Source organism: Corvus cornix, chromosome 1A, assembly GCF_000738735.6.
Source record: "Corvus cornix cornix isolate S_Up_H32 chromosome 1A, ASM73873v5, whole genome shotgun sequence".
NCBI lineage: Eukaryota > Metazoa > Chordata > Aves > Passeriformes > Corvidae > Corvus > Corvus cornix.
The window spans coordinates 14,765,794-14,780,866 of NC_047057.1; the positions used below are offsets into that span (position 1 = coordinate 14,765,794).

General features: G+C 42.1%; 1 protein-coding gene across 5 annotated transcripts in view; it reads right to left on the reverse strand.

The window, feature by feature from the left end:
• CELSR1 (cadherin EGF LAG seven-pass G-type receptor 1) overlaps positions 1–15,073 on the reverse strand; it is a 167,032-nt gene that overhangs the window by 85,315 nt on the left and 66,644 nt on the right. For all 5 annotated transcript variants that reach the window (XM_010395590.3, XM_019283621.2, XM_010395593.3 and 2 more), the window contains exon 2: positions 13,628–14,266. In XM_010395590.3, the coding sequence (XP_010393892.1) occupies positions 13,628–14,266 (639 nt within the window). The remainder of the gene's footprint in view (positions 1–13,627; positions 14,267–15,073) is intronic.

Sequence of the window (15,073 nt, forward strand, 5' to 3'; positions counted from 1 at the left end):
CACACTTCAACAGGATGATGCTACTTGAACCTTCAGAGTTCCTCTTCCCACCAGGGTCCTCAAGGAAAGCATCTGCACCCTGGCTGCTCTGAAGTCCTGCAAGCTTCTGGGAGGAGGAGGACCACCATGAAAGTGTCCCATGGGCCCAACAGGCAAGGGAAAGGCCAGAACTCCGTCCTACCTGCTGATCCTTCCCCACTGGAAACCAAGCTAAACTGTATTTTACAAAAGCAAAGGCAGCAAAAGCAGGTCTCCATCTCTCAAGATGCTTCAGGCTGTGCCTGCTGATGCAATGCACACGCAGAGCAGCCACTGAAACAGTGCCTGGCCCTTTGAGAGCCCCAAACCAGGCCCAGGATCCTGGAGCACCACCAGCCTGAGCAAAGATGATCCATTTTCCCTCAACTCCTCCCCTTCCCTGGTCACAAAACAAAGCAAAACAAAAGACACCCCGCAGAGAGGGATGGATGGATTGATGATTTGGGTTGTTTTGTGTTTTTGCATTTAAATGAGAAGGAATAACTGGGGGAGGTGGGAGGGAGAAGAAACAATACTGAGGAGGATTAGTGATATTTGGGGCACATCTGTTGGAGAAATGAATTAGTCTGTGGATTGCAGAAATTATGAGCATGTTCTCAAGATAATATATGCTCAGTGTTGCACAATCACTGGACCTCATCTTCCTAAGCAATTTCCACCAGTGCCAGCAAGAACAGAGCATAGACAAAAGTCACAACTGAATACCTGTGGTCTCTTCTTTGCGTATTTGTTGAGGATTAAAAATTCCCAGGCATTAAGTTTCCACTCCATCTACACCAGGCAACTCACCTTTCTGAGTCATGAGGCCAGAATGGTGTGAGCAGCAGTAGTCCAACCAAGATTTATCAGAAGTATTGTGATTTTTTTTTCTGAGAGCAACCTGGTGAGCAGGGAGCCAGATGCCACAGTAAAATATTCTCCATTTAAGAAAACACCAAATTCTGAAGCTCACCTTATGGTCTGGGAAAGAAAAGAGGTAACTCATGATTTTATAGCCCATGGACTGGTGCCAATACCTCCAAAAAAAGTCCCAGCTGCTTGTTTTGCAGAGGTAGGGCACATGCCCAATGGCAAACTCATGAAGAGACATCTCTGTGTGAAACCTGGGCACTGGTCCCCTGCAATGAGCCAGTGGGAAGGGGTGCACACAACGACTGGTTTCCCCCTGCTGCCTGCTCCCACAGCACCAGACATAATCACCCCCAGGCTTCTGAGGAAATGCTGAGGAAAAGCACTCTTTCGGAATGCTTTAGATGTGGTGGATGAGAAAAACCCATAGAATCACAGGGTCGTTTTGGTTGGAAAAAGCCTTAAGCATCCAAGCCTTTAGCCTGCCACACCTACTTAACAACAAATTTTGCCCTATGGGGTCCAGTGGATAATTTCTTAATGTCTTAATCTTTAATCTTGGCTGATTTGACAACGGTCTCTTAGCTCTCTAAATTATTGAACCATTTATTGTAATGTACAGGGCCCTCGCAAGGTGTCACCTCCTTCAGCATTTGACATGTAAGGTAAAGCTTTAGAAACCTTTTAGGTTCTGTCTCTCTCACAGAACTAAACACAGTAAAAATCTACACAAGAGAAAAAAGAAATGCACAAAAATTTCCAGTTATGTTGAACTCTGGCAGGTTTACATGTAAGACAATTCATCATAATAAAATTGCAGTGATTTGGTGTAAGATTCGGTGATGAAGCAGTGCCTTTCAATAAAAGCCTAAGCTTTATCTCTGGATGTATTATCAGGGGGATGACATTATTATAGATGTCAAAGATAAACTAGATTATGCCATTGTGTCTGCAATTTGCATTGTCTTACTTGGAATAAATCTCTTCCTAAAAATCCCACCTTAAAACCAGTGAAGAAGCTGGAGGTGTAAGAATAAAGCATCCCTTTGCATAACACATTCATTTACAGAGGAATATCCCTCCCTCCATTTATTTTTAAGAGGCACAATCACCCTCTACCCTTACTACATATGCATCTGATATTATATTTTATTTTCTTGGCTCTCTATGCCCCTTGATTCCTCTCCAGGAGTGTTACTCGAGGCGGGGCACATGGAGGGAACCGAAGGCTGGAGCAGCCCCCATGGCTGGCAGGACAGATTCCCTTTGGGACAACTTTGCAGGCTGATCCATATTTGCTTCTCTGCACACCTGCAGGCACTTCAGCATGGGAACCAGCTGCCAGGCCTAGTCCTCACCTCCTTCCATGGGCAGCAGTGAGACAGAAGAAGGGGACAGACTCATTGTGCTTCTGCTCAGATGACAAAAAAGATTATTTCATCCCACAGAGCTGCAATTTTTCCTGGGCACCAAATGCCACCACCGGCACCATTAACTCCACAAGGCTGCTGTTCCACAGGCTGTTTTGGCCTCACACTGGGTTTTTCAAAATACATTAAACTATTTATGTGAATGAGGAAAGCAAGCAAGGCGTGGTGGCTGTGGCAGGGGTGTGTGTTCAATAACATCTTTTATCAACAGGAACTCAGGAGCTGGAAAACCAGACACGCTTTCAGGCACCATCAGGCTTCCTGCCCACTTTCAGCCTGGTTTCCCTAAGCTGCTTTCCACAGAGATCAACCAAAGGGTTGCAACTCCCAGTTCCTAAATTGGTAGGCAAGAGGAAAGCTCTAGCACTTATTTTTGATCAAGTTAGCATCTCAAAGCAGTTCAAAAAGGGAACACATCTGCAAATAACTGCCCTCGGAAAGAAGAAAAATGAAGGCTAAAGAATACGCAGAAAAGATCAGTGTCTCCCTTTCAAGGGCAAACATTGCTGTTTTCTTTAGGAGAGTTCAGCCCTTATTTCACTAAGATCCCACTTAATTTTCTCCATGTAAATGTTACAGACATAATGATTCAGCTCACAAGAGACAGAACACAGAAGAAGCCATCTCCCCTTGTCCCCAGCAGCTTGCTGGGATTGACTGCACAAGCAGCTAACTCCACGCATCTCCACTAAAGGAAGGCTGGTGAGAGCCTGCATTTTGTGTTTTCCATAAATTAGAAGTTTTCACAGGAAAATCTCACTCTCCCATTTTCTGTGTAATCCAATACTGTCATAAATATCACGGCAATGTAGAACCAGGCAGAGACCTCAAATCAAATCATGCCCCTTAACATCTTAGGTGGTCCCAGAAGCTCTGGTGGAAAGAAGCATAATGGCCAATTAGTGAGAATAACTGAAGAGAAGCCATAAAATATTAATAACGCAACAGAAAACCACGCTTAAAGTCAATCTACTATTGTAATTACATGTTAGGAAGCTAGAGCTCTACATTTTCATTTTATATGAGAAGAATTAGATTAAAAGAAAGGTATACTTAAAAGCACTGTGTAACTGTCTACTATGAATCGTAGTTCAGAGGTTCAGCATCATGGGGTAGATAGTGCTGGCAAAACAAGATGCTCATCAAATTCCCGTTCTTATACATTGAAAGAAAATTCTGAAAAAAACAATCAAAAATGCCCCTTTGCTTGTCAAATTAAAAGGATTAGGGTTAAAAAGATAATCCCATAATCTTATGTTTTGGTAGCCTCAAAAATATTTGGTACACAGCTCCGGAACACAAACTGAAAACAAAAAGCAACTTAATCAGGGAAATTGACTTTTTCTTAACGAGTCCTGAAGAAGGGATTGTCATGTCACACACATCTTGCACAAAAAATCTCAAAATCCATGTATTTTTAAACCTACACAACAGATGGAAATTCAAAAGTTACTTCCTTAAAAAGTATTTTGAAATGGACTCATAAAAAATTATTCCAGCCAGCTTCCACAGCTTGCACTTATCTCTGCTTACAGCAGTCCAGTAGATTAAAATTCAACCTTTTTGTTAAATACCATTAAATTTTAAAGTAACTTTAAATGGTTACCATCTTGTTAGAGTTAATACACTTCATTGTGTCAATTAGGATGTGTTTAATTATTAATATAAGACACTCATCTTCATATCTTCATCTTACAATAGGCACATCAGTTGTGCTGACCCTTTGAAGCTGGCCTATCTAATTAAAATATGCTTTTTAATTATACTATATGAAAATGCTGTTTCAAAGGTCTCATATGCTTCTCTACAGAGAGAGACAGCCTGAAGTAAAGTATCTTCATCTTGATTTTTAGAAACTGAGCGCTCAGACTGGTGACTGCTCGGGAAGCTGTGTTTCGGGGGCACCGTACAGTGCGGGTCGCAGAACAAAACCCGCCCCAGGAGGAGCAGGGCTGGGATGCAGGCACTGAACCATGATGGTCTAAACAAAAGAGCATTTGCAACAACAATGAAGCTGTGGTTCCCACCACGCTCTGCACAACTGTAATTATCTTGACGTTCAAGGCCAAGTGCCTCAGTCTGGTGCTCAACTGTCGAAACTTTCAATCATCACAACACAAAGAACAGGGGCACAAGAAACTATTCTATGCTTTTTTCCTTCTAACAGGGTATCACGCTGATACCCTCATCTCTGCACCCAACCATCCTTCCTGCCACTTTCCCGTTGTTTATCCACTGAAAAAAATTAAAATGTCTAATTTGGGAATTATAAATATGTATACAGAAGTCCAACATGTTTTTCATAATTCAGTCTTACTGCTTCCCAGTTCTGTTTCCCAGTATTTTTATTTGCAGACAGGAGAAAAGGAGCCCCATTACCTTGATCCTTGGAAGCTAAATTTCTTTTTTGTTTTGGAAGATCTAAAATATTTCACTTCAGATGTCCTGGAATTCCTTTTTTTTTGTCTTCACCTCTGATCTGCTGTGAACACTGTGAGGGGCTTTCCAGAACATAAGGTATACTGGAAAAAATACTATCTCATTATGATTTTATCTTCTGTACAAATAACTTACAGGCAAGTTGTTGGGTTTTTCTCCTCCTTTCTCTCCTCCTTTTTCCTTATCTGATTTGTTTTCAGTGAGAAAAAACCACCACCACTTAAAGGATAGTCTAACATATGGGTTGTTTTGACATTTAGCAAGTGTATATTTGGGTAATGAGAATGCAGCTTAAAATTTTATCCAGCTAACCTTTTTGAAATAAAACTATGAGAAAAAAAAAACCCCAAATCTTACGTTACACAAGGCTCAACTTGGCTAAATTAATAAAAACGCAATTGTAAACTATGGTCACAGAGAAATTTGCAGTTGTTTAATAAACTATTTAAAATATTTTAATTAAAACAAACCTCCATGTGTGTGATTTCTGTCAGACCAATGATCTGCAATGCATATATATGTTCACAGTTATGACAGTGTGTGGGAACTTAGCTACATCAGTGAGGAGGGTTTTACATGTACCTATAAAATTATAATATCAAATGCCTCCACTTTGATTAATTACGCTTCACTTCCCACGTTTTGGTTTGTTTTTTTTTTTTTAGTTTTACCAATGATGATAAGAAAGTGCACTTTCAAAGAGCCTGGGAGAATTGTGACTCCCATTTAGGTGTGGTAACAGAAATACCATTAATACAAAACCAGGAGAACAATTCAAGAAACTGCTCAAAATTGACATAGCAATATACAAAACGAAAGACAACAGGTTAAAGACAATAAAAGAGATTTCACATGTGCTAGAACAAAGGGAATCCTAAATTTAGACCAGTCTGTTGTTAACCAGGATGCTAGTAGGAAACCTGAGGTGCTCCCTGTGTATCTCTCCCCCACTGGACACCACTGATAAGCTCATACTCGTAACACATTTCCTTGCCAAGGGGTGGGAAGAGAGGTCAGGTGCCAGAGGCAGGCAGGTGCCCACGCCAGGTTAGCAGCTTGCCTTGCTCATGCAAAGCCAGCTGCCTGACAGCAAACAGGAGCTTAGCTGGGCATGGTGTCAGGGTCAAATGTGTTATTTTCACAACAGGTATTTAATGAGATTTGACTTGGAAAAAAGAGACTGAAGTCAATGTTAGCCATGGTAGGGGGGTTGGACTAGCTGATCTTCAGAGGTCCCTTCCAACCCCAAACATCCTGAGGTTATACCTGGCCATCAGGGCTTGATACTAAACACCGGCATTGTAGAAGAGCTGGGGAAGCACTTTTTGCACAGCTGCAACCCTGTCCCACCACAGTCTGTGCTTGCAGGCCTCTCATATCTGCAAACCTTGACTTCGTACTGTGCAGCCCACAACCAAAATCCTACCTTCTCTCCATATTCCACCATGATCTCACGGACACCGAGGGCATTAAGGGCAAGCAGTTGTAAAAATGTAACTGTGAGAATGGTACCATCCTGAAACAGGTTACTGCCTAAGTTATCTGGTTACTGAATTTTAGCTATGTGCTACTTTTACTTTTTTTTTTTTTAATTACCAAAGTCTGGGAGAAAATGTAAAATGATCAGTGATAGACTCTTCAGCTGACAAATGAGGGGAGTGGCTAAATGAAGGGAAGAAGAAGCCAGCCCCACAGCTGTCTTATAGAGAAGCAAAAGAAGAAAAGCTGTAATCAGTAAGGAGGATTTCCTAGACCCTGAACTGTTTGGAAGAGCTGAATTCATAAGTATACTGGAGATAACTACTAAGGTAGCTCCTGAAGCCAGAGCTAAGTGATTACATTGGTGTGTGACCTGCTGCTTGCTTCTACAAAGCACCCATCGTGCCTCCACTGCACGAGCACCCAGGAAGAACGTGAGTCCTGTCAAATAATTCTAAAACTAATTAAAAAGAACAAATACAACATTAAGTCTGTAGCTAGGTTTCCACAGGACAGCAAAGGACTTTGACCAGTGCAAATACTTCCATGGGCAAGGAAGACAAGACACAAGGCTCCAGAAAAGGCATCCAAACCCTTAGCACTTGCAGCAGTTCAGCTGAATCAAAGGCCATCCCATATGCAGCATCTTGGGGTGAGGGGCAAGGAGGGTTTGGACATGACTGAGAAGACTGTGGAACTTTAAACAGCAGCTAGTTTATGCACATGAGGATGAAGGTAATGCGATAAAACTCTTTGCCTGGGTTTAAGAAAAAGCATAGCAGATTGCTGTGAAGGCTGTAGGCCATGTACAGCATTTGAGAACTAAACTGTCAACAAATACACCACAGTAATCCAATTAGGAAAGGCTTTCTGCATCCTGACAAGTGAGCGTAGGTTTAAGATTAGCTGAAGGACGTATCCTCCAGATAAAAACCCACCCAGAGAAATGGTAGACCTCTTCAGGGAGTCCTGATATATACTCCAGATTTGCAACATTCATCTCCTGTGACTTGGTGACAGACATGGACAGGAATGTAATCAACAGAAACATGACAACAATAGACTTCAGAATTTGACTGAAATTTTTTACTCTGTTTTTATTGTTTCAGTTATCTTCTGGAGCAAGCAGTCATGCAGCTGTGATATTGGGGCCACAGCCTCAGGTCCAGCCCAGCATCACTTGGGTCCAGCCAGAAGGCTGTGGCATGCTGGCCCTATCCCTGCATACATGAACAGCAAACCTTGCCACAAAAACAAGCAAGGACCTGTTTTAACATGCACAGCAAGTATCAGAGTTAAACACACCAGACAAGTGGGCACGCAGACTTCTGCTGAGAATCTGTGTCAGGAAAGAAATGTCTTAGACAGGCATCTCTCCCACGGTTCCAGCCGTGAGCAGCCCAGGAATGGCCCTTTCTCAGCTGCTCTTGACCTGCCTTTGATGCAGCCCAGGACACAATTGGCTTTCTGGGCTGTAAGAGCACATTGCCAGCTCATGTCCAGCCTCTCATCCACCAGCACTGCTGAGTCCTTCCTGGCAAGGCTCCTCTCAATCTGTTCATTCCCCAGCCTGTGTTGATACTGGAGTGCTCCGACCCAGGTGCAGCACTTTGCTCTTGGTCTTCTTAAACCTCATGAGATTCCCATGGGCCCATTTCTCAAGCTTGTCCAGGTCCCTCTGCATGGCATCTCATCTTTCAGGTGTGTCAACTACACCACTCAGCTTGGTGTCATCTGTAAATTTGCAGAGGGTGTGCTCAATCCCTTTGTCTATGTCATTGATGATGACAATAGATAACAATAATGATAGCCTTTTCCACATTTTACACCAGTCATGCTCTGAAAAGTGTTTGGAGGATTTAAGCTCTGCTTCTGGACCATCCATTGCAGTGCTTACAGGGTCCTTGCCAGGCACCTGTGCTTGGGGGCTTGGAAGGGGTAGGGAGGAAACAGAGGCCCCTGGCTGTATGCAACTGCTGCCAACCCTGGGGTCACAGCTTACCATGTCTACACTGACCGAGATGCCTGCTTGTTCAGTAAAGGCAGAAATGGGCTGATGAGACAGAGAAAGCTGAAGATGGATGGAAAAGACTGTGCTGGGACATCAGCCAAGGGGTAATAATTGTAAGGATGGATCTTACAAGCAAACTGTTACTTATCTTTCCATGACATGTGAAAAAGCTGCAGAGAGTCACAGGTCCACAGCAATATGGTGTTGCTGTTATGAAGACCTAGTTTCAGTACAAGCATAACAATAATGGTATGGCATAGCACTGCTGAAAAAGAAAAAATTTAGAAAAATATCTAAACCTTCAACACTGTCCAGACCTTCACTGAGATGCAAACACCCTCCACAAGCTTTTTCACAGTATTGCGATACAGAAACTGCAAGGTAAGGCAACCAGGCATTCTAACTGAGGCACTGAGAAACAACGAAAGTTTGTCAGCAGTCTTCTTCAACTTTTCCTGCATCCAAAATCAGCAGAAAAACTTAATAAAAACCCATTAAGAGTTCAAATTCTGGAAATACTGCAAATCACCCAGCACTCTAATAACTGTAATTCTATTTAAACTCTTAAAATTGACTATATGTTTTTTAGAGTATTAGACCTTGCCTAGGTTTTCATCTTTTTAGTATATAAAACCATCCAGTAGCACAACTCTGAAGACCTAGCCTAAAGGATACTGTTAAGGTAGCAATGATGCAAAACATTTCAGTACCTTCATTGTGTTCCCTCAATATTTGAATGAAGTATCAGAGAGATGACCCACGAAGCTGTCACGTGGCAAGGACAACATCCCTACATTCATGGCAATGCTTGTGAATGACACAATTTCTTATTTGGTGTTTTGTATTAAAGAAAAACTTGGTCACAGCTGCTTGAAAGTGCTGTCAAAGCCCCACAAGCCTGTAAGGATAACTAAGGATAGTCACAAAACCATGGACTTTCATAAGCTAAACAAGGAGTTAAAGATGCAGTGAGGAACCTGAAGGAATCAAATTTAGATTTGCTGTACAGGATTTGGCTGTTACACACCTGCGATCCCACCGAACTGCAGAAGTGCAACTGAGAGTGGAATTTCAGACCTTCTTGCACAAGATAAACACTCATTTTGACTACTGTACCTGCCAGATTTCTCTACCCGAAAGGTGAAATTCCCCGAAATAAGTCTCTCTGGCCTGAAAAATGAGAATCTGGTATCAGTTAGCTGAGAAATTACTATCTGAAGAATGGATATAAGTAAAGATAAAGCAGAAGATATCCTCACATTTACTTTTATGTTCTATGTTTGCAAGAGCCAAACACTGAGAACTTACTAAGCAATATGATTAGGGACTTCTGGCAGGATGCTAAGAAACCAACTATAATTTCCTTCTCATTATACAAAGTCAGAATTCATAGCAGGCACATTAGATGTCATGATTCTTCATGTCAATATGGTATCACAAATACAAATTAGGAGGGAAAAAAAGTGTAACAAGCAAAAGATCTCTAATTGCTGTATTTGATTACTAGAAGATTTACGACCATGGAAGGTTTCTCCTCTCTCTGAAGCGAAATCCAAGGAGAGTTGCAAAGGATATGGGGAATTCTCCAATGATCTTTTTCCCTTACAAACTGCTCCTTTCTAGGGGCTGTGTAGCAAAAGAGGCAGAGAGAATGTGATAATGCTAAGAAGAATTGTGGCAACATTAATTCCCTTCCTTATTTCAGGGGCTGATGGGGTTTTTTTTTCTATTAAAGTGCTTTTGTTCTGTGTCAATTAAATTTTGCTTTTTGGGAACATGACCATAGAGGAGAGCAGTCTTGGTGGCCACTGAGCAGAAGGACTGTGAGCATAGACCTGGAGGAAGCACCCACTCACGGCAGGGCTGGAATAGTGGGAATTCACCCCAAAAAAGTGCTGACTTATGGCCACAGTGGTGTGCTCTGTAGGAGGCACCAGGATAGGGCTGGAAGTACAGCTCATGCAGGAACTGCTGTGGCACCCATGCCTCCAAAACTGGTGCGGATGACACGATGCATTCGCACTTCAGGTTGCCCCCTGGGGAGTACAGACAATTCCACCTATGTCTAAGCCTTCACCTACAGCTCATCTCAGATGCTTCTGCAGAGCTCAAACATATATGAAATGAAGCTGGAAAAATGACACAGGCTTTATATAGTGTTCATTAAATTTGTCTGCTTAACTAAAATTATGTCCTTTAACCCTTCAGCCATGAACACAGCTCTCTGCCATCAATGGCACAATTATTAGTGTGTACATTGTTCACTTCTCTACATTAATTTGTATGTAAAGAAAAGAAGTTGAAGAGGTTGTAAGTCTGAAAAAATATGATTAAAAATATATGTACTTCCTCACTCACCTCCTTACATCATGGGAAGTGAAGGGAATTCCAAATCACCCCAGCCTAGCCAGTAATCAGGTTTCAGAAATACCTTGTAGAAGCTCAGTTTACCTTAGTGCCCGTAACAGAAGACTCCTGAAGACAGAGAAACTTTCATCATGTATAAATGACTAACAATTACATCAAAACAAATGGAGGGCTTCAAAGCTGGGTGGAAAAATGGAGGGAAATTCCATCCTATTAAGATAGGACATAATTGTCTTGTACAGGAAATAAACACTATATTTCTAGCAGGCGACCAGTCAGATACAATCAGTACAGGGTTATGATTGTGTAGTGATTTCTCATCAAATTGCAGCCTATCTCCCCAGAGAGATGACAGATCTTAGTATCTTCTTATAATTTTTTTTCTATGTAGGCTCTTAACTAGGAAATGGAAACATGAGAGCTCCCAAAGCAGGCTGCATTTCATAGACTATTACCATCCATATTTCATCTTTTACAATTAATTCAAAGATTTGTAAGAACCTCATACTGGTATATTACTACACTGCATTAGTACCATGATAAAATTTCAGTAACACCAGAATCTTCCAACCTTCAGACTCAGCAATTCTCTGCTCATTCCGATTTATGGCCACTGCATTCCATGAGCCAAGACACACTGCTGCTATTGAAATCTATGCTATTTACATATCAAATAGATAGAAAATCTGGATTGCTGTAAATAATAAATTTACATCCAAGCTGAAAACACAGTATTATGATTAATAGATATAAACTGAACTTGCAAATGGATATGAACATATTTAAAGCAAGTATTAAAACCATAGGTAAAATAACAATATTAAGAGGAGATTGGGACAAAATTCAATAATGCATCTTCATAAAATATTTCTGGTAATAGGTTACTTGTTGGTAACATTTTCAACCTTGCTCTGTAAAGGGGATGAACATCAACCAACTAATGGCCACTATACGTAGGTAGATGTTTGGGTTTGATGAACAAAACACTGTCATGCAACATGGAACCCAAAGGCATCAACGTCATGTAAACAAACCACAGAGCAGATACTGAATTTCTACTGCATTCACTCAGTAATAAAACAGAAATATTCAATAATATTTGTATCAATTTATGGGATAAGGTATTCCAGATCCCTCTTTATCATGGCTGGAAGTGTTTTTCCCTGGCCAATCTGAATGTGATCAAACTGTCCTTCCAAAGAAGAAAGTGTTTCACTCAAGTGTAGTTAATTCTGACAGCAAAGCTATAAGCAGTGTTCACTCCTTAACTTTTGACCACCTTAATACCCTGGTAGCAGGACAGTTAATTTTTAACTCAACAACTATGCACTGAAAATAGACTTACAGATCAAATCTTTCTTTGTGTATGAATAATATGGTGCTTCTCTTCTAAATATGTACTGTATTTGTTCTGACTACAGCATTAAGTATTAAACATGTTAATCAATTATTTATATAAGCTTATTATCTTTCATTTTTAAATGATATTTAGCCTTTTTTTCTGAAGATTTCTAGCAAGAGATTCTAAAAATGTGGTGGAATGAATGATGGAATTTCAAAACTAAGACATGGATGCATTAACATAATTTTTATGCATATCTTTGGTTAATGAAACTTGCTACTTCTAAGCATTCCTATTTACAGTATCATAGTTGCAAACATTTTTAATGAAATCTACTGATTGTAAAATCTATTTTGTGATGCCCAGTTCTCTGTGTATTGTGTATTAATGGATAATGAACTTTATAATGTATTTCACTGTGGAAGTCATTCATGAGAAGCCTGGCAGGAAAATAACTCCTCAACAAACACCAGTTATCCCAACCATCTCACAGCTCTATTCAGAGTTTCTCCCATCAGGAAAAATATTTGTCCCCATCTTCTTAGAAAGGTCCTGCTGCCCTAAGCCCTGCATAAATTTCAGGGAGCACCTCCTGTCCCCCATGCTGCGAAAAGCCCACTTCCCTTGCTGCCATGTCCCTGCTCACTAACTCCTGGCTCCTTCCACAGTCACATTTTTGATGACAGACCTGAGGCAAAAGTCAGAGAGAGTGAAGGAAAACCCTTCCACCTGGAGGGCTAGATCCACATCATCTAGATTTTTTTTACATCAGAACTTAAATAATTTATGTTTTCAATATTTTGTAACTTCAGCAGTGAGAGGCAGTGTTGGGAACCAGCCCCCTCTGCTTCACCCCTTGTTTGCAGGGGTCACAGCAGACATTGCTGAGCTGTCAGTGTAAATTACAGCCGGCAGCACGTCAGTGCAGAATGCTCAAATGCGTGTGCAATTTCGAATACATAAATAATCCCACTGACTTTACTGAAGCACCAGAAAACATTCACCTAGTACTATTTCGTAACTTCTCAGGAGTATTTGAGAAGCAGCACTTTGATTTTTATTAGCTGTCAAGTCCATGATGAGGCAAAGTATGTTCCTCAGTGGGCTGTGGAGACAGGCCTGGAAGCAGCTACGTCCTTCTGGAGTTTTATCTGAACATTTACAAGCCACAGCAGACTTACAGCATTTCCCTTAAGTGTGTATTATTGCAGCTTTTTGGGAACAAGAACAATCCTAATGCTCTGTGCTGGCTGATGATCAAGGGCTGAGGAGTTCCTATCGAGGCTGTCCACCCTGGTATGCAAAGGGGCCTGGAACGGGTTTACATGCACACCCAGGAACCAGGAGATGTGTCCCACCTTTTTCCTTCCAGACAGAAGAAATGTGTTTGCATAAAGCATTTTGAGCAGAAATTCACACAGTGCAAATCTCTTCACAGCTGACAGTCCCCCTGCATGACCTGGAGCAAGGCATGGTTCCAACCACCATGCAGGCACAGAGATATGGGATTTACCCTAAGTGACACTCACAAACCTTTTCCTGACTAGAAGGCAGCGCCAGGAGTTTTTCTCCTTTTGACTAAGAATGCCAGCAATTTCAGCTTGACACAGAGCTGGCCTGGCTGATGGTCTAACATATAAATCATGGGTCAAAGATAAGATAAACACATACCGGTGTAGTCCTCGTAGCACTCACAAGTGTAGCCCCCCTCTCGGCTTCGACACAGCCCATTGCCCCCGCAAGGGTTGGAGTAGCACAGATCAATTTCCGTCTCACAGTAGTCCCCCGTGAAGCCCGGGGGGCATCGGCACCGCAGCCCGTTGATGGGGTGGATGGGGCGGAACAGGACGGTGTTGGAGCTGATGAATGGGGCCGAGCTGTCAAACTTCAGCACAGAGACACACTTCATGTAATTCTCACAGGGCTCACGCAAGCAGATGTTGTCGTCGAAGGGCAGCACCCTCTGCGTCGAAATCATGGTCAGCAGCGTCCTGTTGAGGTAGATCTGCTCCTGCAGGTCCTCAGAGGGGAAGAACTTGTTTCGAATGCCACCAGGGAGCAAGGCTGAGAAGGTCACGTTCAGGATATTGGAGCTGACATCCGTGTCATTTTGGATGTTGAAAACAAAGATGCCATCCTTGGCAGTGGAGAGCACAGTTGCCACCCCCTCCACAAACAGGGACAGGAGGGGAGAAAGGAACCTCTCCTGGGACATGTTCTCCAGCCGCACTGTGATGCTGTTGGTGAGCATGTCGTCCGTGATGATGGTGACACGCAGGGTGCAGACTGCAGTGACACTGTGAACACCATCTGAAGGGAAGAGAGAAAGACAACAGCAATGTCAGAGAGCAGGCTTCAACCTATGGACAGGGAGGCTCCCACAGTCTCCTGAAAATAAAACAGACCTGCAGGGCGGTCAGTTCACGGCACCAGGATGAGACAGGGAAGTGTACCCACCTTCTGCAGTGACTACCCATGCCTTTTCTCAGGAAAACAAAATAAAATTTCTTAAGAATTGTAACTCAAAAGTACCTGAGACATCTCAAAGAGGCCAGAACACCTGGCAAAGATCCTAGGCAAACAACTAGCAAGGGTTAGTGTGGAAACAGTCTGAGGGCCCTATGATGGCCAAGGGGGAGCCAAGAGGAAGGGGACTCTCATGACAGTGACTGCTAGTCTACAACACGTGCTGGGAAGCTGTTGCTTTTCACAGCACAACACCAAAATTATCTTCTTCAGGTGTGGTCTCAGGATTTAGGAGCCAGAACTCTGCACAGACACAGAATTGTGACCAGACCTTCAGATACAAGTCATCTAAGAAAGCAAGTCCTCACATTTGAATGTCGGAACTTCTTCATTTCTCACATGTAACTTCTTAAAATATTTTATGAACATTAGAAAAAAAACTTAAATAAAATATGCCTGCAGTGAAAAGCAGACATTTAAAAAATCTCCCATTTTATCCTTCCTTTAAGGCATTTCTGATACTGCTGTGGTTGTTCTGCAATAAAACCCGTAATTATAAAAATATAGCACTAATACCTGACACTGGACGGAGAGATGCCACTGTAAAATTTCAGTACACCCTGAGGCTTACAGTAATGCTGTGAATGTACA